The following is a 27,006-nucleotide window of genomic DNA, read 5'->3' on the forward strand; positions in this document are numbered from 1 at the left end:
CACAACCAGGCCCAGTCGCAAGCCTCAGCGGCCTGCTAGGCTTGCTGGGCCTGAATGGGCCCAAGTTACTATGTCAACTACTTAAGCTAGATCCCCGTGTCTCAAAAAAAAAAACTTAAGCTAGATCCCCTAAAAAAACTACTTAAGCTAGAGAGTGCGCGCGTGTGTGTGTAAGGCAGGCGGGACAGAACGGCTGGAAGCCGAGGCACAGCTCGTGCGTGTAGGGTGGACGAGTTGTCGATCCCCTTCCTCCTCCATTTCGAATTGTAGCTCGAGTTGCTGGCAATGTCGCCATGAAATACAATTGAGCGAGAATTGGCGCTAACAAAATTCTTCACCAAAATGTCAGAGAAGTGCACCGAAGCCAAAAGAGATCAAACGAACAATAGCACCAAACACTAACAATAACTGATCAAATCTGCATGGAATCATCTACAAGATCAAAAACCGAAATTCCGTAAGATCAAATACGTGGACATCTCTGGCTCCATACCTTTACCCGATAAGGCACCGTCACAGTGGGAGGAGAACAAGGGTAATTTTATTGTCACCAACATCACACCCTCCGCCTAAATGTCGCCAGTGAAGAATACAAAAATCAGTTTCCTTGGATTTTGCCTTTAAAATCCAACGCAATCCAACAAAATCCAACGCAATTGACTGAGTACTTCTAAACAATTCTTGAGTCTAAAAATTAAGGGGCAAGTTCAGTTTCCTTAGATTTTGCCATTGAAATCCAACGCAATCCAAGGCTGCTGGTTCATCTTCCTCCTCCCTCCAGCGTAAGAGTAAAGAGCAGCCATATCTAAGCAAGTAACTTCGCTAGTTCATCCACTCTCAGTGTACCTCGTGGAACCACATCCGATAGAAACTCTTGTGCAAGATCATTTCTCTGCTTTCCCAATCGTCTGTCAACATCATATTTCCTTTCAACATCACTAGGTTCTTCATGTTCTATAGAATGCTTCTTTACTCTTACGCCCTTATCTGGCATGCTTTTCCCAAGGCCGGACTTCCTTCGTGCACTTTTGAAAAGTGGACCTCGTGGAGCTGTCTTTGCAAAGGCAACAGACTTTTGATAAATCACATCAGCATCAACAAACTCATTTTCATCCAAGACATTTGCCCTTCCAGTTATTGTGGCCTGTTCTAAAAGAAGTAACATTCCCTCCACACAGGACAATATATTTGAATAACTCTTTACACCATCATGTCCATTCAAATCTTTACTAATTTTTCTCGTAGTCTCTAATTTGCTGACCACATCATTCCTGCTCGTCGGACAAATGGAAGTTTCTACCACATCTGGATATTGTTCAGACTTCCCAGAGTCAACAGGAGACCTTTGAACTGGATCTCCATTTTCACTGTTGCCTGATAGGATACCTTGGCCATAAAACTGTGACGTAAGAGATGGAATCACTGTATCTGAAGTAGAAAGTTGTAATGGACCAACAACTGAGATTTCAGTTACAGCTACACTCTTAGAATTACACAATCCAGGGACTGTAAGTGGAGAACTTAGCACCATATCATTAGCAAGACTAGGATTCAAGGGATCTTCCAGAAAACGTTCACGTTCACTCAAGATGCTGTTGTAAACAGATGCTGCATTATTGACCACCTCGATAGAAGTTGGAACAGTTGCTGAATCATTTTCCATTTTATTCAATTTTTCTTCACCATTGAACGGATGTTGATCACTTGGCAAAGGAAGAGATGATTGGAATCTCCAATCATTTCCTCTCCACATCAGTATATGTTCAAACTCAAAAGACAGCAAGATACATGGAACTAGATCCTGCAAGGTACAGTTACTCATGCTTTGAACAAAACAACCATATAACAACACAATACAACAGATTAATCAAACCTTCAGTTTAGCTCCAATTTTTCTGCAATCACTTTTGTTTAGACTTGAGCAATCAACTCGGACAAGATCACATGCTTCAAATGCTTCTCTAACTTCCTTCACAAGGTTAGCATAAACACCATTTTTTCCTGTACAAAATTAAACGAATTGAGATATGGCCCAATGACTCAATCATACAATCGAAACGTGCAGATCAAAATGTTGTATATGGATATACGATATACACCGTACTAAGAAAAATCAGAAAAGCTGGAATAAGGCTATAGGAAATAGGGAAAAAAAATCAGATACCATCCAGTTTTTTCGCCATACGTATGGCTGTAGGACCAAACCATAGCAAGTTAACCAGTTGAGGCAAAGCAAGTATGAGTGTCTACTCTACATTGAGTTTGGTCACAGGCATTAAATCTTTAATTGTTTTTTAACATAAGTACAACGTAGAAGGTAGAACCAAAAAAAGGGCATACAAATTTTGCAACAATAACTGCTTTGGCCTTGTTTAAGAGATCTTCTTTTCTTATCTATTTTTTGAACAATGAATAATATATCATGCAACATGCATCAACTTGTCGTATTAGAGTAATTGACTGGTACATTTTATAAGCCATGCAACATGCATCAACTTGTGATTTCGGATTTCTTTTGCCTTTTTTGCGAGAGGGCTCTTCTTTCTCCTTACTATGTTATCTACTGAGCATCCGATGTTTAAAATATGGTTCAAAGCAACATACATGGAAAATAAACATCTTTACCAAGTTTGCAAATTGGTGCTAATTGACACCCTCTCTTGCGCATTTGTGTTGCCTCGTCTGAAGTTAAGCCATCCGGCACCGTTTTGACCAGGCGAGGGTACATCGGTGCTGCAGGTCTCCAGAGCATAAGTGGAAAAACTGGGCGAGTCCTGTAATTATAGTTTCTGCCACGAAAGAGAAATATAACACCCCCTTGACGGTGTATTACTTTTCCTCCAACTTTTTCCTGCTCAAGTATGTGGTGTAACTTATGAGAAAGTAATCAGCAGACAAGCTGCCACCAGAAAGTGAAGAGGACAACAAAACAGAAACTACATAAATGAGTTAACACAACTTTTAGATTAATTCATTTAAAATGGCGAACTAGCTTACTGGTGAACTAAAAAATAAGAGTGCAATTCCTCTCCGAGCTAGAAGAGGAAATGGCATCAGTATTGACACCCGTAGTAATGGGTGGAAACTTTAACTTGGTCCACGAGAATGCGGATAAAAGCGAACATCTACTCCGCGTCTGGGGCGCCAAAAGGGGAAGGGGCGCCAGACCGTTCAAAGCTGACACGCCCCAAGAGATCTAGTTGGACCAAAAGATTGATGCGTCCGGTCTCTCATAGAGAATGGGCTCATTGATATGCGCTTGAAGACCAATCCTTTTGTACAAAGAGGAAGTTTACTGGTGCCAACGGGGATGTCAGAAGTGGTTGCAACTGAACAATCTTGAGAAGGAGCATAAACTGATGTTTTCTGAGATGAACCAACTTTACAACATGATTAAGGTCAAGGTCAATCAACATGCCAGTGAAGAAGCACTCAAGCGCTCTTGGCTTCTTCTGAAGAAGCATTACACAGTTGAAGAACTGGATGCGCCTCCTTCAACTTCTTCACCGCCCGGCGCCAGGGACGACTAGTGCCTATGTCCTCATCTTATTGGTTAGCTTTGATGCCAAAGAGGGAGAACATAATGATTAGAAGCTTCAAGATGTATTTGTTAGCTTAATCCAAACAAATTTGAGTTCTGTTAGGAGTATGCTAGTTAACTAGGCTAGTGTAGCCGTGGGTGCTAGCATGTTTGGTTAGGATTAGTATAAGTGTGATCAAGGTTGCCGGATAATTAGTAGTACTAGTAATATAGGAAAGTATAGACATGCCGAGGGTGAGGACTGAGGAGGGTAACGGATGGAGCCCCCGCCCGCCCGGTGGGATCCGGGCCGCCGGCCGCCTCTCCGCCGGGGCTCCGGCGCGTCTCGTGCGCAGCACTTCGGTTCGGGTTCACCATGGGACACCGGCGCGGCCGGACCAATGACCGTGACCGTGCGTTGCTGCTGTTGCGGACCGCCGCCTCCGGCGGGAATATTCAGGGAATTGTTCTCATCTCCCCTCCCCTCTCCCCTCCCGAGTCCCCCCCCCCCCGTGGGCGGCCGGGAGGCCCCCAGATCCCGTCGGCCGGCCCTCCCCCACTCCTCCTCCTCCCTCGCCACTGCCCAAGGGCGCGGCCAGGCGAAGCCTGGTCGTCGCCGGCGGCGGCGGGGACTCGGGCCCTCTCGCTCGCGTGGGGCTGGTGCGGGCCGGCGCCCCCGGGCCGGAGCATGGCGGCGGGCCGGACGCCACGCCGGGTGGTGGCGGCGCCTCCGCGACTTCGCTCCCCCGCAGCAGGAGGCCTCGCGATCTGGTGCGTCGCGGTCGCCAGGGACGGCGGCGGCATGACCGGATCGGTTCGCGGCGGCGCGGCCGGATCCATGCCCAAGCGTGGGCCTTGATCGCTGGTCTGCCGTCGGCACGGTGGTGGGTGCGACTCGTCGGCAGCTGGGCAGATCCGTCGGGATTCTACCCTTGTCTGATCCTTGACAACGCGGGCAACTCCGGGGGAAACCCTAGATCTCCTTGGGATCGAGCGATGGTGGCGCTTTTGCGTCGTAGTCCCTCTTTAGGGCATCGTTTTGGAGTTTACTCCGATTGAAGGGACCAGCGACGTCGGCGGCGCACGTCTGGTGGAGCAACTGCCGATGAAAATCGCATCGACTACGGTCATGGCGAACGATTGCGGCGTCTTAGATGTCGTTCCCTTGTCGAGGCATCGTCGTTGCAGTCTGCGTCATCAGGCTCGGGATGCTCCGGGGGAAACCCTAGATCTGGGTCTTCCGGATCGGATGATGATGGCGTTTTATCGCTTTCCCTCCTGGGGGCATCGTTTTGGAGCAAGTGATGGCTGGGGGATGGTGGAGCGGGACTTCATCTCACACATTGATGGCGGCGGAGATCGGCGGCATGGCGCTGTGGAGGCTCGGCGTCCGATGCGCGAAGATGGACTCGCGCAGGAGGAGGTAGCTGTCTGGCGTCATGGTGACGTCGATGGCTGAGTGGCCAAACAAGGTAGAAGCCTTTATATGATCTGAAGACGGAACCTGTGGAAGATGGCGGCGACGACACACGAGTGCGTCTGACCGGATTGTGCCCCAGACCCGGTATGTGGCTCGGCTGGGGCTTCCGGCTTTTGATGTTAGGCTTAGGTGAGTGGTCTGGGTAGTGGCCCAGCTAGCACCCCTTCATCATATGGATAGGAGTAGCGGCATATGTTGCCAAGATGGTGGATTCAGGTATATTGTTTGTAATACTTTGTAAGGTCCTTGAGAATAATCAATAAAGTGGTCGTATGCATCTCCCAGATGCAGAGGCCGGGGGTCATCCTCCTTTTCTAAAAATAAAATAAAAAAAGGAAAGTATAGACAAGTCGGTTTAGAGTTTCCTTATGTTGGCGTGAGTTCTATTGGGACTAGGTAACTTGTCCGTGTAGGACTTGGGTTCCCGATGGTCATGGTTGTGTATATATACACAGCCAGGTGCGTAAGTTTATTTTAACCGTGAGTCCAGAAAACCAGAAAATCAATAAAGAGGAAAAGAGGGCACGACAAGAGCCCTTGGCTATCAGTTTTGTGTGTACGCGTGTTCGTCTAGTTTGATGTGGCTATCAGTTGTGTGTGCGCGTGTTCGTCTAGTTTGATGTGATCGATCCTGTGGGCGAATTTCCAACAGTATTTGGGAGGGCAACCTAAGTTGATATACGGTTCTCAGTTCCTCTGATGATTCATGTATGATTTGTAAACTCTAAGTCTCTGTGATATTGTGCTACAATATGTGTGACGTGCTTATTCATATGCATGTTGCCAATTCTTTAAGATCACATATGTGCATTGTTGTTTCTTCCTTCTTATTCATACCCAATGCACTCCCACAGATTATGTAAGTGCATCTACTGTCCCCTAGAGGGTTTTCGATGATTAATGACAAAATAGTTAAGGAACTAATGTGTTTGTGAGTATACACAGGCGAAAGTCCCTGGGGATTTGGTTTAGAATGAGAGTTATGACCCCGAAAATTTGTGATGACAATGAATACTTTGGGATTGCCTGTTCGAGAAACAATCAGCTCGCAGAGAGGATAATGAAGCGTAGTGAAGACTGTTTTTTCTAGTTTCATTTTCTTCTATTTGTGTCATAGGGCAAACCGTACTATTAAGGGAGTCTTAAGTGAAAGTTGAGATCTAGGTCTTTGATGTATGCTTAATCCAAACCTCTTCAAGTGAAGACTTGGAAATCTCTTCGTGCGCCGTGATTTTCTCTGTGAGTCCGAGACGATGTTCTTCAGGACTCCAAAGAAGAATCAGGTGCAGTTGAGTCGACTTGACTTGTGCTGCAAGTAAGTCACAGGCCACTTTTAAAATCCGACAATAACTCCACGTGCCGGTTGTCTGTTAGGTGGCGAGTACCCATGTTGGTCATTTCAAACCTTGGCATTGCGCCAACTATAAATAGCCACCCCGCTTCAACTTTAGATGATTGGCTGCTCCAGAAAGAATTGATAGGAGTTTGTCAGACCAACCAATCCTCTTGCAAGAGATTGAGAGAATCCTAAGGGAGGGGAAAAAAACCAGAGCCTAAAATCTGCTAAGTGATTGAGCATCACTGAAGAACAAGTCGAAACTTAACTTAACCTATTACTCTTGTGGACTATGCATCCACTAGACTGTTAGGTGTCAATTCTGAGCTCTAAGAGTAATTGTGGACGACCGAAGAACAAGACTGTGAAGGTCCTGGAGATCTACCTCGAAGATCTTGGGCAAAGTCTAAGTGACTTTAGCTCAAGGAGAATAGGATAAAGGCTTTGCCTTCTGAATTAAATCTTGGCCTCTCCAAGCAGACATAGAGTTGTGCCAGCAACTCGAACTAGCCAAACCAATTTGTACTCCCCACTCCCCCCCCCCCCCCCCCCCCTCCTCCGCAAGGCTGCTCCATCACCACTTCTAATCTTCAACTGTTCTTCATTCTAGACGGGAAACCAGGCTGCATTGGTGATTCCATACACGTGAATACCGAGAGAGGGATCAGTCCTTTGATCCTCGAATGGGACAAGTAATTCTTCCGGTTGGGAGGTTTAATCCTAGTTGCGGGAATCTGCCTCAACATCTTCACCAACCTCTTCTCTCTGCTGCGTAGTTGATAAAAATCAGATCTAACTCTCTTTGCATCTTCATAGTGATCCTGGGTTTTATTTGTAGGATGGAATTTTTTTGTTTGCCACTACGTTTCCCAACACGCTAAGCTTCAAGACCACATATACATTTTTACATTAAGCTCATGGGGTCAGGCAAACCTAGGTTGGTAGAGCTGGCAGTTAATACCTTGGTAGGGTGGGAACTGGTCTTGGACGAGGAAAATGAGGCTCTCATGCTTCCCTTCTCCAAGGAAGAAATTGAGTCGGCATTGCACTCCGTGAAAACTAATACAATACAATGCCAAGACCGGACAGGTTACAGGTTAAAAAGCTCTGGGGAACAATTAAGGACATAGTTTGCGCGATTGTGAATGATTTCGTGCTTGGGATGGTCGACATTGCTGCTCCCGATGTTCAAGGGGGTGACTGTACTACGAAATTTCGCCCTAAACGTAATGTTCAAGTTGGTTGCTAAGTACTACACTAACAGACTGGCTCACTTAGCTCATCACATCGTCAATAGCTGCCAATCTGCATCTATTAAGAGTAGGCATATTTTGGAATTAGTTCTCTCCCTCTACGAAATAGTGTGTGACGTGAGTTAGGAAACAACCAGCGGTCCTACTTAAACTTGAGCTCAAGAAGCCCTAGTGCACCACATTTTGCACTTCGTTTGGGTGGGTAGGCATATTTTGGAATTAGTTCTCTCCCTCTACGAAATAGTGTGTGACGTGAGTTAGGAAACAACCAGTGGTCCTACTTAAACATGAGCTCAAGAAGCCCTAGTGCACCACATTTTGCACTTCGCTTGGGTGGGTAGGCATATTTTGGAATTAGTTCTCTCCCTCTACGAAATAGTGTGTGACGTGAGTTAGGAAACAACCAGCGGTCCTACTTAAACTTGAGCTCAAGAAGCCCTAGTGCACCACATTTTGCACTTCGTTTGGGTGGGTAGGCATATTTTGGAATTAGTTCTCTCCCTCTACGAAATAGTGTGTGACGTGAGTTAGAAAACAACCAGCGGTCCTACTTAAACTTGAGCTCAAGAAGCCCCAGTGCACCACATTTTGCACTTCGTTTGGGTGGGTAGGCATATTTTGGAATTAGTTCTCTCCCTCTACGAAATAGTGTGTGACGTGAGTTAGGAAACAACCAGCGGTCCTACTTAAACTTGAGCTCAAGAAGCCCTAGTGCAAATTGTGATTTTTATCAACGAGGAGTTGGAGCCCTTTAGGAACGGAAGAGATCTGCACTAAGGCAGCCTGCTTTCAGCCCCACAATGTTTGATATTGTTGCCCAAGCGGTTGCTTCGATGCTCGATAAGGCATGTCACATTAAGAGTGGTGCCGCACTTCATCCCGGGGGGTTACCCAACTCCAATAGGCAAACAACCCCATGTTGTTGTTTCACCCAGACCAACATAGCATTGCCACCAACAAGCTCCTTTTAAGTTTCAAGGTAATGTCCAATATAAAAAACAATTTCTTTCTGGGTTTTGCTTCGGTGCCCCGCCCCCCTAAAAGTTTGCACGGATCTTGAAGTTATTTTAAAAGGCTATCGTCGTATTAGCCTACAGATCAAACGTATTGAGTACATTGATTTGGATACAAAAGACTATATTATCCGTTTTTGTTGAAGGGGTACCTTCTAATCTCCACCTTTAATCTGCATCGATGTCCGTAAAATTTTCTAGGGAGGTGTACCGAAGGAAAGTTCTTTCTACAAACGTAAGGTGGTCGCCATGGGGATGCACGAGGGCGAAGATCGCATGGTGGCCAATCTTCTGAATAGTAACTTGGCGGCCTTCCTGATCTTGTACCGGTTTGCAATTAGTGATAGAAATCTAAGCATAGCGGAATGGGATCAGTTGGGTGTCAAGGTTGCCAAGAGGGTGGAACCTTGGCAAGGCAAATTCAAGTGAGAAAATTCCTTATATAACACTGTTTTAAATTTTGATTCCCTATTTGACACTGGAAAACTTTTTCTTCCCTATATAACACTGCGCCTAAATTTTATGCCCTTTACGACACTTTCGTCCATTTTAAGCCTTAAATATGTTAAATGACACCTGAAAAGACCTATTTACCCCTCATGTGGCATGTGACAAAATTTTACGTTTATGTGTGTATTCGGCCGACTCGTTTTGTGTACGTCACCGACAAGCACCGAGGACAATTCGTACGGCTGGACGCAGCCGCCACGCGTACTGGTGCTGCTCGCACCTCTTGGCCTCCGATGCTGCTGGCCGCAAAGCTTCTTGTGCTCTAAACTGATGGCAGCTGATACGAACAATGCATAGAGATAGAGTCCCTTCGCTCGGACAGGCAGGGGTGCAGGCGCCGTGGCGGTTGGGGTTGACGTACACATCGAAGCTGGCTTTGAATTCTCACATCAAAAGCTAACTAGTTTTTTTTTCGAGGAAAAAGCTAACTAGTTGATCGATTTAGCCACTGGCTAGACACGCATGTGCAGGACGCTGATGGCTGATCCCCACATGTGAGAAACACATGCACGTGAGTCATGAGTTGATGCCCACAAGAACTGGCGACGCTCGGTGCTAGTTAGCTTCCTCTACTACGTATATATCAGTGCACGTCCAACTAGAATTGATCCACATGCCTACCTGCTTGATTCTTGATGTGTACGGAACCCATTTGCTCGAAAAGTTCTCGGGCTACCGCTTGGAATAAGCGGTTAACTATCTCAAAAACAATCAACTTGAAAAAAAAAAGTTCTCGGGCCGGCAAGCACTCGGATACAACTTCACAAAACGAACCGGCCTGATACACATGGTATAAGCTAAAAATTTGTCACATACCATATGAAAGGGTAAATAGGTCTTTTCAGGTGCCATTTAACACCGTTAAGGCTAAAAATGGGCGAAAGTGTTGTAAAAGGCATAAAATTTAGACTCGATGTTAAATAAGGAAGAAAAAGTTTTTCAGTGTCAAATAAGGCAACAAATTTTAAGACAGTGTTAAATAAGGAATTCTCTCAATTCAAGCCTTCGGGCGGAAGATTGGCTTTAGCGAATGCGTATTAATCGGTGATTCCCTCTTTCACTATGGAGTTGATAGCAAACTTTGATAAGGTGTGTGCGTGATTCTTTTGGGAAGGGGGAGGTAACAAACACAAATACCATATAATCAGATGGGTCGATATTTGTAAACCGAAAGCCAAGGGAAGCCCCAGGGTGATGAACTCAGAAATTACGAATGTGACCTTGCTTTTTTCGACAAAGGGTGGATTTGATTAGCTCAAAAAGTTGTCGGCCCGGTGGGAACTAGGGTACCACGGCCCATCTGCCTCTGGCCCAGAGGACAACACTGGGGCCGGCCCAGGAAAGATAGCCCTGCCTCGGCCGCTCCGAAGGGAGTCGCCTCGCGAGTGCGAGCATCGCAAAGCCCCTCGCCGCTAGGCCAAGCCTTGCCGAGGCCGCCAAGCACCAGGTTGCCTCACGAGGCCGCTTCACGAGGCATGATGTACGGCGCCAGCTGCGGGGCTCCAGGCCCATCACGTGGGTGACGTCCCGCTCGTCAGGGTAAAGGCAGCAAGGCATGGTTCAGACTGGTTTCCATTCTGATGATAAGGGAGCAGCGGCGTCTGCCTCCCACAAAGCAAGTCCCAAAGCATTTCCTCTGGTGTAGGGGGATCATAACGGATCGGTGCGCCCGGGCAGAGGTCATCGCCGAGCCCACCAGTGCGTCGGGAAGACCGCTTTATCAGGCGGAGACCGCCTTTAGTCAAGATAAGCCTGGGCATATGTCCCCTTTTGAATTGCCACCCTGTGGCCACCCTTTTCTGCTCATATTTTCGCGGAAGAGGGCCAAGGCACTACAAAAGGGGCAGGGCCGCTTCCATGTAAGAGGATCGAGCCATTCTCTCCCACACCTCGTATACCTCGAGCCACAAGCTCTCCATTAAAGAGCAATCCAACACAGGCAGGAGTAGGGTATTACACCGCACGGTGGCCCAAACCTGGGGAGCTTGTTAGAGTTGTGTCGAATATTATTGTACAAGGTAGGTTACAGTTGGACTTGGTTTTGGACTGTGTGTAGACAGGATAGGAGTTGTGTCCTAATAGGACACTTGTATCCTACGTCTCTCATATATAGCGAGGGTAGACACACGATGTAACCTATGCCAACATAATAACACGGGCAGGCGGGGGAGCCGGCGGCGTGTGCCGGCGCCCGGGCGGCCGGGGTGCGGTATTGTGACGGTATCACGGGGAGGAGCGCCCGTAGTCAAGCCCCGGGGATGTAGCCATGATGGTGAACCTCGTTAACAAATCTCGGTGTCGTGCTGGTGTGATTGCTTGGTCCTCGGTAGATCGACGGTATGCCTCGAATTTATTCTAACAAGTGGTATCAGAGCAAGGTTCAAAGAGGCCTGAAAGTTGATTCAGAGGAGGAAGAACGTATCAACGGACTTGTGTGCAAAGGGATCGCAGCCATGGGAGCGGAGTTAGTTGGCGAGTCGTTGCTGGCGAGTTGTATCCAGGAGGCAGCGATGAAGTGTTCGCGGTTGTTGTAGTTCTTCAAGAAGCAATCGGGATTTGCAGCAGCAGGTATATGGCGGCGGTGGATTCAGATCGGATCGTCGTGTTTCGACGAGATCGAAGCCGAGGCAGCAGCTTGGTGCGATGTGGTCCAGCTAAAAGGCATCAGAAGCAACGGCGGTGGAGAATCGTGTAGCAGCAGAAGTCTTGGCGTCTCGGAGATTGATCCGTTCCATCTGATCGAAAGCGGCGGCGGCGACTGGAATCGCTGCTACAACAGCGCTGCGGGCAAGGCCAGCTAGGGCGGGCGGCCCATACGAGGTACATGCAGAACTCACATGGGTACAGCCCAAGCAGGCAGAAGCCAGCTGGTGGGCTAGAGCGGCCCGTGCGTGGGTAGCGACAATGCGTGGCGCTGCCCAGGCAGGGCCGCAGCGACAGTGCGTGCCACACCAGGGAGGTCTGGTCTGTGGGCTACAAGCGTGACGTGCGTTAGCTGTCGGAGACACGTACAAAGCTCAAGGTTGAGATTTGTTAAGGAAAAGCAGGATTCGTTTCCGAAGGGAGCTGCTACAGCGTGTTAGAACATGGGAGTTCCGATTACCATCAGGTTGCTATAGCGTGGAAAAGTACAAGATAGTCAAAAGGAGTCACGGGTGTTGCATGCATGAAGGTGAGCTTGAGCTTGCTTCTACATGTACGAGAAGACTAAAAAGAGACTGCTTCTGGTGTTCTTTGCATGGTACATGATGGTTGAAGGGGCTGTTGTTTGACGTGGCAGATAAAGGGGAAACGAGCCGGTGATGTGCGACGTGCGTATAAGGCTCGGAGGAGTCTGGAGCTCATCGTGGCAGGATCATGCATACACAAGGCGTCAAGCAATGCATAGCGATGTGCGGGCAGACACGATGCATGGTGGAGCATGGTTGCAGTCGGACATGTTCGGCTGGGTCGGACAGGACAGTCTGATGGACCAACGGGGATGTTGGTCAAAGCAGAAGACAGGGATGATTTCAGCGACGACGACATAGGAGCGTGATGCTGATGGTGACCGACTTCTGGGGCGTGGAAACACGTGGTGCAGGCCTGAGAGCTTGTGCGGCTTCGACAGACTATGGCGCGGGGTTGATTCAAGATGGTGCACACATGAGAGAACTTGAAGTCGACAGGGCGCAGGGTAGCGTAGCGCAGCTACATGGAGTCATGTTGAAGGTGGAGCTGGAGTCTGATGGTCGACTTCACTCTGAGCTGATGGAGGGGCTACGGCGTAAATTCATGGAGAGTCGAAGCCTATTTCAGCGGAATAGCGAGAGACACGTGGATCGGACTGGGTACCAGTGGTCTGATGGAGGCGTGATACTCGGCATCGGTCGGTGATGATCGATGGTTCTCTGCAGTGGGGGGTTGAGGCAGTGTGGGCTAGCTACACGGGAGACTCGACCAGAACAGAAGAGGCTCGACGTGGTGATAGCGGCGAGGCGTGCGGTAAGCACGGGACACAGCGACAGACCAAGGCACTAATGGTGAGACATGTGGTCAGACAAAGTGTGTAGGGGTGCTGAAGCAGTGTTGGCGAGTACCAGGTTCAAGTTGGTGACTAGATCTATGGAGTTTGACATGTCATATGGATGAGAGTTGACCATGGAGAATCTGAGAAAGTGGCGGAAAGTCTGAAATTGTCAAAAGCTAGGAGAGTACATGGCCGTATATTCTGTGGTGTTCAGTGCACATGGCAAAGTGCGGATGACAAATACAGAAGGAGGCGCAGTGCTATAGCTATGGGACATGCTAGAGAATATCCGGAAGAAGGGTGAGACAACTGCGAATTAGACTCAGGGTGACACAGGGCAACGGTGAAATTCCTTCAAGTTTCAGACAGACGGTCAAGAAAGAGTGGTGACGTTGAGTTCAGATAACTCTTATATGTGGCGTCCAATATGTGAGTTGTTCACTTTCACGCAGACAGTGGTCGGTGTGTGATGGTGTTGAACGGATTCTCCGGAAGTTGGGAGCACAAAGTAGAGTATTGAGGAACTTAATTTTGCTCGAGTATTGACTGTGAGGAAGACGAGAAGGGACTACAATTGCAGGTGGAGTCACGTGGAGTCTGGGAGTAGCAGCGGTGCTCATGACGTATCTCAAGTCCAATGTAATGAAGGTTTGACGCATGGATGAATTAAAGGTGGTGGAGAATATTCGCCAAGGTGGAGTTTGTTAGAGTTGTGTCGAATATTATCGTACAAGGTAGGTTACAGTTGGACTTGGTTTTAGACTGTGTGTAGACAGGGTAGGAGTTGTGTCCTAATAGGACACTTGTATCCTACATCTCTCATATATAGCGAGGGTAGACACACAATGTAACCTATGCCAACATAATAGCACGGGCACGCGGGGGAGCCGACGGCGTGTGCCGGCGCCCGGGCGGCCGTATTGTGATGGTGTCACGGGGAGGAGCGCCCGTAGTCAAGCCCCAGGGATGTAGCCATGATGGTGAACCTCGTTAACAAATCTCGGTGTCATGCTGGTGTGATTGCTTGGTCCTCAGTAGATCGACTATATGCCTCGAATTTATTCTAACAGAGCTCGCGCGTCCCCTTCGTGTCCGATGTGAGTGATTGTGCTCATCTTGATCTCACCGTAGTTTTTGTCGGGTCGTAGGTCGCTAAGCAAAGCCCCCAGAGTTCGAACCCTAGTTCTTGGAGAAGTTTCTTGGACGCAGATCCTAGACTCCGACATTTGGCGCGCCAGGTAGGGGGACTTGCCGTCTTCGCGCCCTCGACCTCGACGTCAACATCGACATGGACGACGCCGCTGCGCGCCGAGCTGCCGCCGGGGCCCACGTGGCGCCCGCCGCCCAAGGTGCCCCTGGGCAGCGCCCTCGCGCCGCCACCGAGCCTGTTGGGGAGCGGGTGGCCTCCTTCGTCCGTCCATCGGTGAACGAGCAGACGCGCGGCCTCTCCGCCACCGCCTCCTCGCTTGCACGTCGCGAACCTCCCGCTCCACACGCCGCGTTGCTCACGGCACAGGGGCTGCTGCGTTGTCGCCCCGCCAGAGACGGTCACGACGCCTGGCTCAAGCACATCACCAAGCTTGTCTTCGCCGCACGCGGCGACCGGCTGCCCCCTCGCTCCTCGCCCACTTCGTCGCCGCGCGCTAAGCGACCCGGACGACCGCTCCTCGTCCTCCTCCTCCTATGGGCCGCGGCGCAACCGGGTGGCGCTGCGCAGTGTGCGCCTTGGAGTTGTCCCACGGCTCGTCCGCGCCAGACGGCGCCGGCGGCCGCCGCCGAATCGTCCATCGCGTCTGAAAGTGCAACTAATCCCCGGGTGGTTTTGGTAATTCATAACAACATATAGCTCATTGAACTAATATCCTTTCAAGTTAAATATTTCAGAAAGTTTAGTGATTGACATGGCATGGACTAGAGATGTGGACCCCTCAAAATGCTAAGGACAAAGATTGGCAAAAGCTCAAGATTCTTCATTTCTATTTTAGTGATCCAAGATCACATTGAGTACATAGGAAAAGCCAATACTATTAGAAGGGGATGAGGTGTTGTTACTTTTGCGCCTGCAACAACTGCCACCGTTGTACCTCTAGTTGCAACTTCACCAGCTCCTCAGACATCCTCAGAAGCGTTTGCAGATGCTATCCTCTCCATGCCATCTACGCATACCCGAGCAACCAGCCAGAAGACCACTTCAGGAGCTCCCGGAGATCGTACCTAGAGTGCCGCATAGCACTATGCATTTTCAAATTTTTTGATAACTTGTTGCAAAAGGGGAAGAAAGTGTATAGATCATTAGGCTTCGAAAAAGAGTGTTTTGCCTTTTGTTGCTTCTCTTGCTACTTGCTATTTGTTCGTTTGCTTGCTACTATTTATACTTGTGTGTGAGATACTCTTATGATCATGTGTTTGATCATACTATGCTTTAATGTGTGCTTGAATGATAATATCTTAATACTTATGTATGATCAATCATGTTTCTTTTGGTGATGAGTGCATGTTCTTTATATTCTATCATTTTGAGCGCTCCACCAAGATGCATGTGACATGAAAGAGTGACTCATGATCCTAATTGATTGTGTATTTACATTCAAAAGCAAATTTTAAATAATGCATAAACTTAAGGGGAGCTCTTGCTTATCATATATTTCTCAAAGCGTCGATGTATTTCATTCATATTATCATTTGTCGAAACTTTGATCTATATGTTGTCATCAATTACAAAAAGGGGAGATTGCAAGTGCAACTAATCCCCGGATGGTTTTGGTAATTCATAACAACATATAGTTCATTAAACTAATATCCTTTCAAATTAAATATTTCAGAAAGTTCAATGATTGACATGACATGGACTAGAGATGTGGACTCCTCAAAATGCTAAGGACAAAGATTGACAAAAGCTCAAGACTCTCTTCATTTCTATTTTAGTGATCCAAGATCACATTGAATCCATAGGAAAAGTCAATACTGTTAGACCTTTCAGCCTGAGCATTGATAGTTGTGGATGACACTAGGAGAGTTGGGACAATTTTCGTTGGTTTATTTCTCACACAATGCCATACCAACCCGAGGGGTTGGGGATACATATTTATAGGCTGCTAGCCAGCCAAGGCATATGCTAAGATGCTGCCAAGATGCCAGTCTAAGATGCTAGTCTAAGATGCTAGTCTAAGATGCTAACTGACAATCCTTGATGGTCAAGAACAGAACTCTATCCTAACAGCCAGTCCTTGATGGTCCAGGACTTTATCCTCCTAACTGCCACAAGGACCATGTGCTGCAGCCCCACAAGGACCCTAGTACACAGACTTATCCATCATTCTCCCCCTAAGTCTTGTACGTCGTCTTGTGGGAGAGTTGAATCATCCCAATCCTGGAGCAAAGTTCGAGGAACTTGACCCTCCCAAGGGGCTTGGTGAGCAGGTCTGCGAGCTGATCCTTGGTGTTGATGTAGCTCGCCTCGATGCTCCCTTCTTCCACACAGCTGCGGATGAAGTGATACCTCAGTCGGATGTGCTTGCTCCGTTCGTGGAACACGGGGTTCTTTGCCAGGGCCAGGGCGGACTTGCTGTCCACCAGGAGCTGCACCGTTCTGGTGTCTTGAACGAGAAGATCACCAAGCAGTCGAGCAAGCCAGAGCGCCTGAGTACAGGCGGTGGAGACCGCTATGTACTCAGCCTCACAGCTGGACAGGGCCACCACCTGCTGCTTGACTGATTGCCAGCTCACGAGACACTTGCCGAGGAAGAGGAGGATCCCGCTCGTGCTCTTGCTGGTGTCGATGTCGCCGGCGTGGTCGCTGTCGCTGTACCCGACGAAGTGTGCCGCCCCAGGGCACCTAGGGTAATGGAGGCCGTGGTCGAGGGTCCCTGCTATGTAGCGGACGATCCTCTTCACTGCCTGCTGGTGTTCCGACGTTGGTCGCTCCATGAACCGACTGACATAGCCGACGGAGAATGCCAAGTCCGGCCGTGTGTGAGTGAGGTAGCGAAGGCTCCCCACAAGGCGTCGGTACTGCGTAGCATCCACTTCCTCCGTCGTGCTGTCGCGACTTAGTTTCAGCCTCTCCTCCATCGGAGTGAGAGCTGGATGGCAGTCGGTGAGCCCAGCTAGCTCAACGATGCGCTTGGCGTAGGCGGACTGTCGAAGCGCGATCCCGGAGTGGTCCTGGTGCACCTCAATCCCTAGATAGGAGAGGAGCCCCAGGTCACTCATCTGGAACATGGCCTTCATGTCTTCCTTGAACGCCGCCACCTCTGCATCTTTGGTGCCGGTGATCACCAGGTCGTCAACGTAGACGCCCACCAGCAGGGCATTTCCTCCACTCCCCCGTCGGTAGACGGCAGCCTCATGCGGGCTCTGCTCGAAACCCATCTTCTTCAGCGTGGAGTCCAGCTTGGCGTTCCACGCCCTGGGTGCCTGCCGCAGGCCATAGAGAGCCTTGCGCAGGCGGAGCACCTTGCCCTCCTGGCCGGGAATCGTAAACCCCGGTGGCTGATGCACGTAGACTTCCTCCTTCAAGTCGCCATTGAGGAATGCCGACTTAACGTCCATGTGGTGGACACGCCAGCCCTCCTGGGCAGCCAGCGCAAGGAGAAGTCGCACGGACTCCATCCGTGCCACGGGAGCGAAAGCGTCGTCGAAGTCGACTCCTTCCTGCTGCAAGAAGCCTCGGGCCACCAAACGAGCCTTGTGCTTGATGATGGCGCCGGCTCCATCCCTCTTCAGCTTGAACACCCACTTAAGGGTGATTGCGCGGTGACCTCGAGGGAGATCAGCAAGCTCCCAGGTGCGGTTTTGCTTGACCGCATCCATCTCCAACTTCATCGCGGCGCGCCATGCCGCGTCTCTCTCGGCCTCTGCAAAGGACCGTGGTTCGCCGTCTTCACACACGAGCTGTAGCTGCGCCTCCAGGTCACGTGGCACCAGTCCTGGCACCGGCTGGTCGCCGAGCACATTATCCATCGTACGGTACCGCAGCGGTTCGCCTCCATACCATGCGTCGACCCGCTCCTCGTCGTGAGTGAGCGGGGAAGCGAACTTCATCGGGTTGTGCTCTGCGTGAGCTGGTGCTGATGAAGACGAGCCCGGAGTGGCGACCGCCGGGGCTGGAGTATGCGGCGTCGCCGGTTGTGGTGTCGTCGGTGTAGCAGGCGCCGGAGTCGATGTAGTTTTGGGGGCCAGGGTAGACGTGCCCGGTGAAGAGGAGCTGCTTGCTCCCCCAGCTTCCTTGAAGTGAGCGTACTCGACAATGAAGTCGTCATACGTCGGCGTCGAGCCGTCGTCCACCGCCTTGTCCCATTGCCACCCTCGCCCTTCGTTGAACACGACGTCTCGCGCTGTGCGCACACGTTGTGTCTTTGGGTCGAGGATGCGGTAGGCCTTTGAGCCCTCCGCGTAGCCGATGAAGACTCCCGGAGTGCTCCTGTCGTCGAGCTTGCCGATGTGGCCGAGCTCCTTGGCGAACGCAAGGCAGCCAAAGACCCGCAAATGAGAGACCGCCGGCTTCCGCCCATGCCAGGCCTCGTACGGAGTTCTGCCGTCGAGTGCCTTAGTAGGAGAGCGGTTGAGGATGTAGACGGCCGTTAGCACCGCCTCTCCCCAGAAGACAGCCGGCATCCCTCTCTGCTTGAGGAGAGCCCGAGCCATCCCCACAACCGTCTGGTTGCGCCGCTCGACGACGCCGTTTTGCTGCGGGCTGTACGGCGCGGAGTAGTGGCGCTGGATGCCCTCATCGGCGCAGTACGACGCGAATTCAGCCGTCGTGAACTCGCCGCCGTTGTCAGTGCGCAACACGCGCAATTTGCGGCCGCTCTCCGCCTCCACACCAACCTGCGCGCGCCTGATGGCGTCCGCCGCTTCTCCCTTACTGCCGAGGATCATCACCCACATGTAGCGGGAGAGATCGTCGACGAGCAGCAGGAAGTAGCGTCGACCTCCTGGTGTGGCTGGCGTCACCGGGCCGCACAGGTCTCCGTGCACGAGCTCCAGCTTCTCCTTAGCCCGAAAACTCGCCTGTTGGGGAAAGGGGAGTCGTCTCTGCTTTGTCAGTACGCAGATGTCGCAGAACTGCTCCACATGGTCGAGGCATGGCAGGCCTCGCACCATCTCCTTGGCACTTAGACGCTTCAGGGCCTCAAAGTGAAGGTGCCCAAAGCGCTCATGCCACTGCCACGCCTCGTCGTCTCGACGGACAGCGAGACAGACCGGTTGTGCCACCTGCACATCAAGGACGTAGAGTCGATTTTCACCTCTGGGCACCTTGGCGAGAAGGCGACGCTGGCGATCCCAGATGCGTAGGACCCCATGCTCAATCAGCACGCGTGAGCCGTTCTCATCCAGTTGTCCCAAGCTGATGATGGAATTCCTTAGCGCGGGGATGTAGTAGACACCGGTGAGCAGCCGGTGCTCTCCCATCTTGGTGGTGAAGATGACGGAGCCGACGCCCTTTATCTCCACAGCGGAGGCATCCCCGAACTTGACGGAGCCTCGCGCATCGGAGTCGAGCTCGGCGAAGAATTCCCTTCGACCGGTCATGTGGTGGGTGGCGCCGGTGTCGAGGCACCACCCCGTAGCCTTGTCCTTCCCGGAGCCATCGCCGAGAAGAGCATGTGCTTTTGGCTCATCGAGGTGGATGAAAGCCTTTGCGACTGGAGTCGCCGAGGGTAGCTCAATGCTTGCATGCGCCATGAACAGAGCCGTCTCCTCCTCCTTCGCCTGTGCGACGTGAGCCTGGCCTTGTCGTGGTTGCCGACACTCATTGGCCCAATGGCCAAACCGGCCACAGTTGTGGCAACTGTTGTCTTGTGCCGGCCTGGGCTTGCCAGCGGCGCCGTCCTTGGCGCCTCCGCGGGCGTCACCTTCGGCACGTCCTTGTGCCCTGCCCGGGGGGCCTCTTCGCGCCTTACGCTGCTTGCCACGCTTGCGGCCGCCTGTCGAGGAGGAAGGCTCCCCCTTCTTCTTGTCACCAAGGCTGGGATCCCACTGCTCCCGAGTTAGGAGCAGCTTCCCGCCGGTGGTGACGGGCCCCGAGGGGGGCTGTGGCTTGTCGGTGTCGACGACCTTGAGTCGACCTATCGCCTCCTCGATCGTCATCGTGGAGAGGTCCAGCAACGACTCGATCGAGCGAGCCATCTGCTTGTACTTCTCGGGAATGCACCGAAAAAGCTTCTCGACAGCTCTCTCCTCGGTGTAGGTGGCATCGCCAAACTTCACCATCTTCTGCAGCAGAGTGTTGAGACGGAGAGCAAAGTCATCAACGTCCTCACCTGGCTTGAAGCCCAGGTTCTCCCACTCCTTACGAAGTGCCTGCGGGGTGGACTTGCGAGCACGGTCGCTGCCGATGCGTGCTGCGGCGATGGCGTCCCAAGCCTCCTTGGCAGTCCGCTTGTTGGAAAGCGAGAACTGCATCTCGGGCGGGACTGCGGCGATGAGGGCGTCCAGCGCCCGTCGATCCTCTAGGTGGTCGACGTTGCTGTCCTGGACTGCCTCCCACATGCGCCGCACCTGGAGCCTGACCTTCATGATCCCGGCCCACTCGACGTAGTTGGTTTTAGTGAGGGTAGGCCACCCAACACTGGAACCAACATCCCTGACCACAGTCCGGACCTCGTAGAGGCCGCGGTCCTGGTCGTTGCAGCCGCCGTCGCGGTGCGCGCCTCCACCTGGAGCGCGGGCGTGCTCGGCTGCCCACTGCGCCGTCCGCTCCTGCGCCACTTTGGCGCGATCTGCGTCGGCGCCGTCGTCCGCAGGCGCGGAGCTGCTGGAGCTGCCGGGGCTGCCGCGGAGTGCCTTGGCATCCGCCGTAGCCTCACGGGCTGCTTCTGCTGCTGCTGCTGCTTCTACCTCCGCCCTGGCTGCTTCTACCTCCGCTCTGGCTGCTGCCAGCTCCGCTGCAGCCAGCCTCGACACTCTTGCCGCCGCAGCAGCCGCTGCTACAGCCGCTCGCTCACGCTCCTCTGCCACGGTGCGCTCGGCCTCTTGCCGGCGCCGCATGCTCGAGGTAGCCGTGTGCTGAGAGCGACCTGCAGACATGGCTCGCTGCAGGGGGGCTGTTGCGTGAAGAGGAGGCTGATGAAGACGAGCTGCTGCTCGACAGTCCGGAGGGAGGAAGGTAACCAGAGGCAGACGGAGCAGCTGCTGCTACCGACTTGGGCTGCTCACAGGAAATGCTCAGGGTGCAGGTTAACGAGGCTCTGATACCACTTGTTAGACCTTTCAGCCTGAGCATTGATAGTTGTGGATGACACTAGGAGAGTTGGGACAATTTTCGTTGGTTTATTTCTCACACAATGCCATGCCAACCTGAGGGGTTGGGGATACATATTTATAGGCTGCTAGCCAGCCAAGGCATATGCTAAGATGCTGCTAAGATGCCAGTCTAAGATGCTAGTCTAAGATGCTAGTCTAAGATGCTAACTGACAGTCCTTGATGGTCAAGAACAGAACTCTATCCTAACAGCCAGTCCTTGATGGTCCAGGACTTTATCCTCCTAAGGACCATGTGCTGCAGCCCCACAAGGACCCTAGTACACAGACTTATCCATCATTCTCCCCCTAAGTCTTGTACGTCGTCTTGTGGGAGAGTTGAATCATCCCAATCCTGGAGCAAAGTTCGAGGAACTTGACCCTCCCAAGGGGCTTGGTGAGCAGGTCTGCGAGCTGATCCTTGGTGTTGATGTAGCTCGCCTCGATGCTCCCTTCTTCCACACAGCTGCGGATGAAGTGATACCTCAGTCGGATGTGCTTGCTCCGTTCGTGGAACACGGGGTTCTTTGCCAGGGCCAGGGCGGACTTGCTGTCCACCAGGAGCTGCACCGTTCTGGTGTCTTGAACGAGAAGATCACCAAGCAGTCGAGCAAGCCAGAGCGCCTAAGTACAGGCGGTGGAGGCCGCTATGTACTCAGCCTCACAGCTGGACAGGGCCACCACCTGCTGCTTGACTGATTGCCAGCTCACGAGACACTTGCCGAGGAAGAGGAGGATCCCGCTCGTGCTCTTGCTGGTGTCGATGTCGCCGGCGTGGTCGCTGTCGCTGTACCCGACGAAGTGTGCCGCCCCAGGGCACCTAGGGTAATGGAGGCCGTGGTCGAGGGTCCCTGCTATGTAGCGGACGATCCTCTTCACTGCCTGCTGGTGTTCCGACGTTGGTCGCTCCATGAACCGACTGACATAGCCGACGGAGAATGCCAAGTCCGGCCGTGTGTGAGTGAGGTAGCGAAGGCTCCCCACAAGGCGTCGGTACTGCGTAGCATCCACTTCCTCCGTCGTGCTGTCGCGACTTAGTTTCAGCCTCTCCTCCATCGGAGTGAGAGCTGGATGGCAGTCGGTGAGCCCAGCTAGCTCAACGATGCGCTTGGCGTAGGCGGACTGTCGAAGCGCGATCCCGGAGTGGTCCTGGTGCACCTCAATCCCTAGATAGGAGAGGAGCCCCAGGTCACTCATCTGGAACATGGCCTTCATGTCTTCCTTGAACGCCGCCACCTCTGCATCTTTGGTGCCGGTGATCACCAGGTCGTCAACGTAGACGCCCACCAGCAGGGCATTTCCTCCACTCCCCCGTCGGTAGACGGCAGCCTCATGCGGGCTCTGCTCGAAACCCATCTTCTTCAGCGTGGAGTCCAGCTTGGCGTTCCACGCCCTGGGTGCCTGCCGCAGGCCATAGAGAGCCTTGCGCAGGCGGAGCACCTTGCCCTCCTGGCCGGGAATCGTAAACCCCGGTGGCTGATGCACGTAGACTTCCTCCTTCAAGTCGCCATTGAGGAATGCCGACTTAACGTCCATGTGGTGGACACGCCAGCCCTCCTGGGCAGCCAGCGCAAGGAGAAGTCGCACGGACTCCATCCGTGCCACGGGAGCGAAAGCGTCGTCGAAGTCGACTCCTTCCTGCTGCAAGAAGCCTCGGGCCACCAAACGAGCCTTGTGCTTGATGATGGCGCCGGCTCCATCCCTCTTCAGCTTGAACACGCACTTAAGGGTGATTGCGCGGTGACCTCGAGGGAGATCAGCAAGCTCCCAGGTGCGGTTTTGCTTGACCGCATCCATCTCCAACTTCATCGCGGCGCGCCATGCCGCGTCTCTCTCGGCCTCTGCAAAGGACCGTGGTTCGCCGTCTTCACACACAAGCTGTAGCTGCGCCTCCAGGTCACGTGGCACCAGTCCTGGCACCAGCTGGTCGCCGAGCACATTATCCATCGTACGGTACCGCAGCGGTTCGCCTCCATACCATGCGTCGACCCGCTCCTCGTCGTGAGTGAGCGGGGAAGCGAACTTCATCGGGTTGTGCTCTGCGTGAGCTGGTGCTGATGAAGACGAGCCCGGAGTGGCGACCGCCGGGGCTGGAGTATGCGGCGTCGCCGGTTGTGGTGTCGTCGGTGTAGCAGGCGCCGGAGTCGATGTAGTTTTGGGGGCCAGGGTAGACGTGCCCGGTGAAGAGGAGCTGCTTGCTCCCCCAGCTTCCTTGAAGTGAGCGTACTCGACAATGAAGTCGTCATACGTCGGCGTCGAGCCGTCGTCCACCGCCTTGTCCCATTGCCACCCTCGCCCTTCGTTGAACACGACGTCTCGCGCTGTGCGCACACGTTGTGTCTTTGGGTCGAGGATGCGGTAGGCCTTTGAGCCCTCCGCGTAGCCGATGAAGACTCCCGGAGTGCTCCTGTCGTCGAGCTTGCCGATGTGGCCAAGCTCCTTGGCGAACACAAGGCAGCCAAAGACCCGCAAATGAGAGACCGCCGGCTTCCGCCCATGCCAGGCCTCGTACGGAGTTCTGCCGTCGAGTGCCTTAGTAGGAGAGCGGTTGAGGATGTAGACGGCCGTTAGCACCGCCTCTCCCCAGAAGACAGCCGGCATCCCTCTCTGCTTGAGGAGAGCCCGAGCCATCCCCACAACCGTCTGGTTGCGCCGCTCGACGACGCCGTTTTGCTGCGGGCTGTACGGCGCGTAGTAGTGGCGCTGGATGCCCTCATCGGCGCAGTACGACGCGAATTCAACCGCCGTGAACTCGCCGCCGTTGTCAGTGCGCAACACGCGCAATTTGCGGCCGCTCTCCGCCTCCACACCAACCTGCGCGCGCCTGATGGCGTCCGCCGCTTCTCCCTTACTGCCGAGGATCATCACCCACATGTAGCAGGAGAGATCGTCGACGAGCAGCAGGAAGTAGCGTCGACCTCCTGGTGTGGCTGGCGTCACCGGGCCGCACAGGTCTCCGTGCATGAGCTCCAGCTTCTCCTTAGCCCGAAAACTCGCCTGTTGGGGAAAGGGGAGTCGTCTCTGCTTTGTCAGTACGCAGATGTCGCAGAACTGCTCCACATGGTCGAGGCATGGCAGGCCTCGCACCATCTCCTTAGCACTTAGACGCTTCAGGGCCTCAAAGTGAAGGTGCCCAAAGCGCTCATGCCACTGCCACGCCTCGTCGTCTCGACGGACAGCGAGACAGACCGGTTGTGCCACCTGCACATCAAGGACGTAGAGTCGATTTTCACCTCTGGGCACCTTGGCGAGAAGGCGACGCTGGCGATCCCAGATGCGTAGGACCCCATGCTCAATCAGCACGCGTGAGCCGTTCTCATCCAGCTGTCCCAAGCTGATGATGGAATTCCTTAGCGCGGGGATGTAGTAGACACCGGTGAGCAGCCGGTGCTCTCCCATCTTGGTGGTGAAGATGACGGAGCCGACGCCCTTTATCTCCACAGCGGAGGCATCCCCGAACTTGACGGAGCCTCGCGCATCGGAGTCGAGCTCGGCGAAGAATTCCCTTCGACCGGTCATGTGGTGGGTGGCGCCGGTGTCGAGGCACCACCCCGTAGCCTTGTCCTTCCCGGAGCCATCGCCGAGAAGAGCATGTGCTTTTGGCTCATCGAGGTGGATGAAAGCCTTTGCGACTGGAGTCGCTGAGGGTAGCTCAATGCTTGCATGCGCCATGAACAGAGCCGTCTCCTCCTCCTTCGCCTGTGCGACGTGAGCCTGGCCTTGTCGTGGTTGCCGACACTCATTGGCCCAATGGCCAAACCGGCCACAGTTGTGGCAACTGTTGTCTTGTGCCGGCCTGGGCTTGCCAGCGGCGCCGTCCTTGGCGCCTCCGCGGGCGTCACCTTCGGCACGTCCTTGTGCCCTGCCCGGGGGGCCTCTTCGCGCCTTACGCTGCTTGCCACGCTTGCGGCCGCCCGTCGAGGAGGAAGGCTCCCCCTTCTTGTCACCAAGGCTGGGATCCCACTGCTCCCGAGTTAGGAGCAGCTTCCCGCCGGTGGTGACGGGCCCCGAGGGGGGCTGTGGCTCGTCGGTGTCGACGACCTTGAGTCGACCTATCGCCTCCTCGATCGTCATCGTGGAGAGGTCCAGCAACGACTCGATCGAGCGAGCCATCTGCTTGTACTTCTCGGGAATGCACCGAAAAAGCTTCTCGACAGCTCTCTCCTCGGTGTAGGTGGCATCGCCAAACTTCACCATCTTCTGCAGCAGAGTGTTGAGACGGAGAGCAAAGTCATCAACGTCCTCACCTGGCTTGAAGCCCAGGTTCTCCCACTCCTTACGAAGTGCCTGCAGGGTGGACTTGCGAGCACGGTCGCTGCCGATGCGTGCTGCGGCGATGGCGTCCCAAGCCTCCTTGGCAGTCCGCTTGTTGGAAAGCGAGAACTGCATCTCGGGCGGGACTGCGGCGATGAGGGCGTCCAGCGCCCGTCGATCCTCTAGGTGGTCGACGTTGCTGTCCTGGACTGCCTCCCACATGCGCCGCACCTGGAGCCTGACCTTCATGATCCCGGCCCACTCAACGTAGTTGGTTTTAGTGAGGGTAGGCCACCCAACACTGGAACCAACATCCCTGACCACAGTCCGGACCTCGTAGAGGCCGCGGTCCTGGTCGTTGCAGCCGCCGTCGCGGTGCGCGCCTCCACCTGGAGCGCGGGCGTGCTCGGCTGCCCACTGCGCCGTCCGCTCCTGCGCCACTTTGGCGCGATCTGCGTCGGCGCCGTCGTCCGCAGGCGCGGAGCTGCTGGAGCTGCCGGGGCTGCCGCGGAGTGCCTTGGCATCCGCCGTAGCCTCACGGGCTGCTTCTGCTGCTGCTGCTGCTTCTACCTCCGCCCTGGCTGCTTCTACCTCCGCTCTGGCTGCTGCCAGCTCCGCTGCAGCCAGCCTCGACACTCTTGCCGCCGCAGCAGCCGCTACTACAGCCGCTCGCTCACGCTCCTCTGCCACGGCGCGCTCGGCCTCTTGCCGGCGCCGCATGCTCGAGGTAGCCGTGTGCTGAGAGCGACCTGCAGACATGGCTCGCTGCAGGGGGACTGTTGCGTGAAGAGGAGGCTGATGAAGACGAGCTGCTGCTCGACAGTCCGGAGGGAGGAAGGTAACCAGAGGCAGACGGAGCAGCTGCTGCTACCGACTTGGGCTGCTCACAGGAAATGCTCAGGGTGCAGGTTAACGAGGCTCTGATACCACTTGTTAGACCTTTCAGCCTGAGCATTGATAGTTGTGGATGACACTAGGAGAGTTGGGACAATTTTCGTTGGTTTATTTCTCACACAATGCCATACCAACCCGAGGGGTTGGGGATACATATTTATAGGCTGCTAGCCAGCCAAGGCATATGCTAAGATGCTGCCAAGATGCCAGTCTAAGATGCTAGTCTAAGATGCTAACTGACAATCCTTGATGGTCAAGAACAGAACTCTATCCTAACAGCCAGTCCTTGATGGTCCAGGACTTTATCCTCCTAACTGCCACAAGGACCATGTGCTGCAGCCCCACAAGGACCCTAGTACACAGACTTATCCATCAAATACTACTAAAAGGCGATGAGATGTTGTTTAATAGTCTACTATCTCAAAATGCTTAGTGATATGCTCCAAAGCCCTCAACCACTTTCTCAATTCCAAATATGTCCAAAACCTAAAGT

General features: G+C 53.2%; 1 protein-coding gene across 1 annotated transcript in view; it reads right to left on the bottom strand.

Annotated features, from left to right (window-relative positions):
- Positions 1-374: 374 nt before the first annotated feature.
- Positions 375-27,006, bottom strand: part of LOC123061224 (CRS2-associated factor 1, chloroplastic) — a 28,954-nt gene continuing 2,322 nt past the window's right edge. The window contains exons 3-5 of the mRNA XM_044484220.1: positions 2,626-2,851; positions 1,874-2,001; positions 375-1,801 (exon numbers count right to left, since the gene is read on the bottom strand). Of these exons, the coding sequence (XP_044340155.1) occupies positions 806-1,801; positions 1,874-2,001; positions 2,626-2,851 (1,350 nt within the window). The 3' untranslated portion in view covers positions 375-805. The remainder of the gene's footprint in view (positions 1,802-1,873; positions 2,002-2,625; positions 2,852-27,006) is intronic.

Source organism: Triticum aestivum, chromosome 3A, assembly GCF_018294505.1.
Source record: "Triticum aestivum cultivar Chinese Spring chromosome 3A, IWGSC CS RefSeq v2.1, whole genome shotgun sequence".
NCBI lineage: Eukaryota > Viridiplantae > Streptophyta > Magnoliopsida > Poales > Poaceae > Triticum > Triticum aestivum.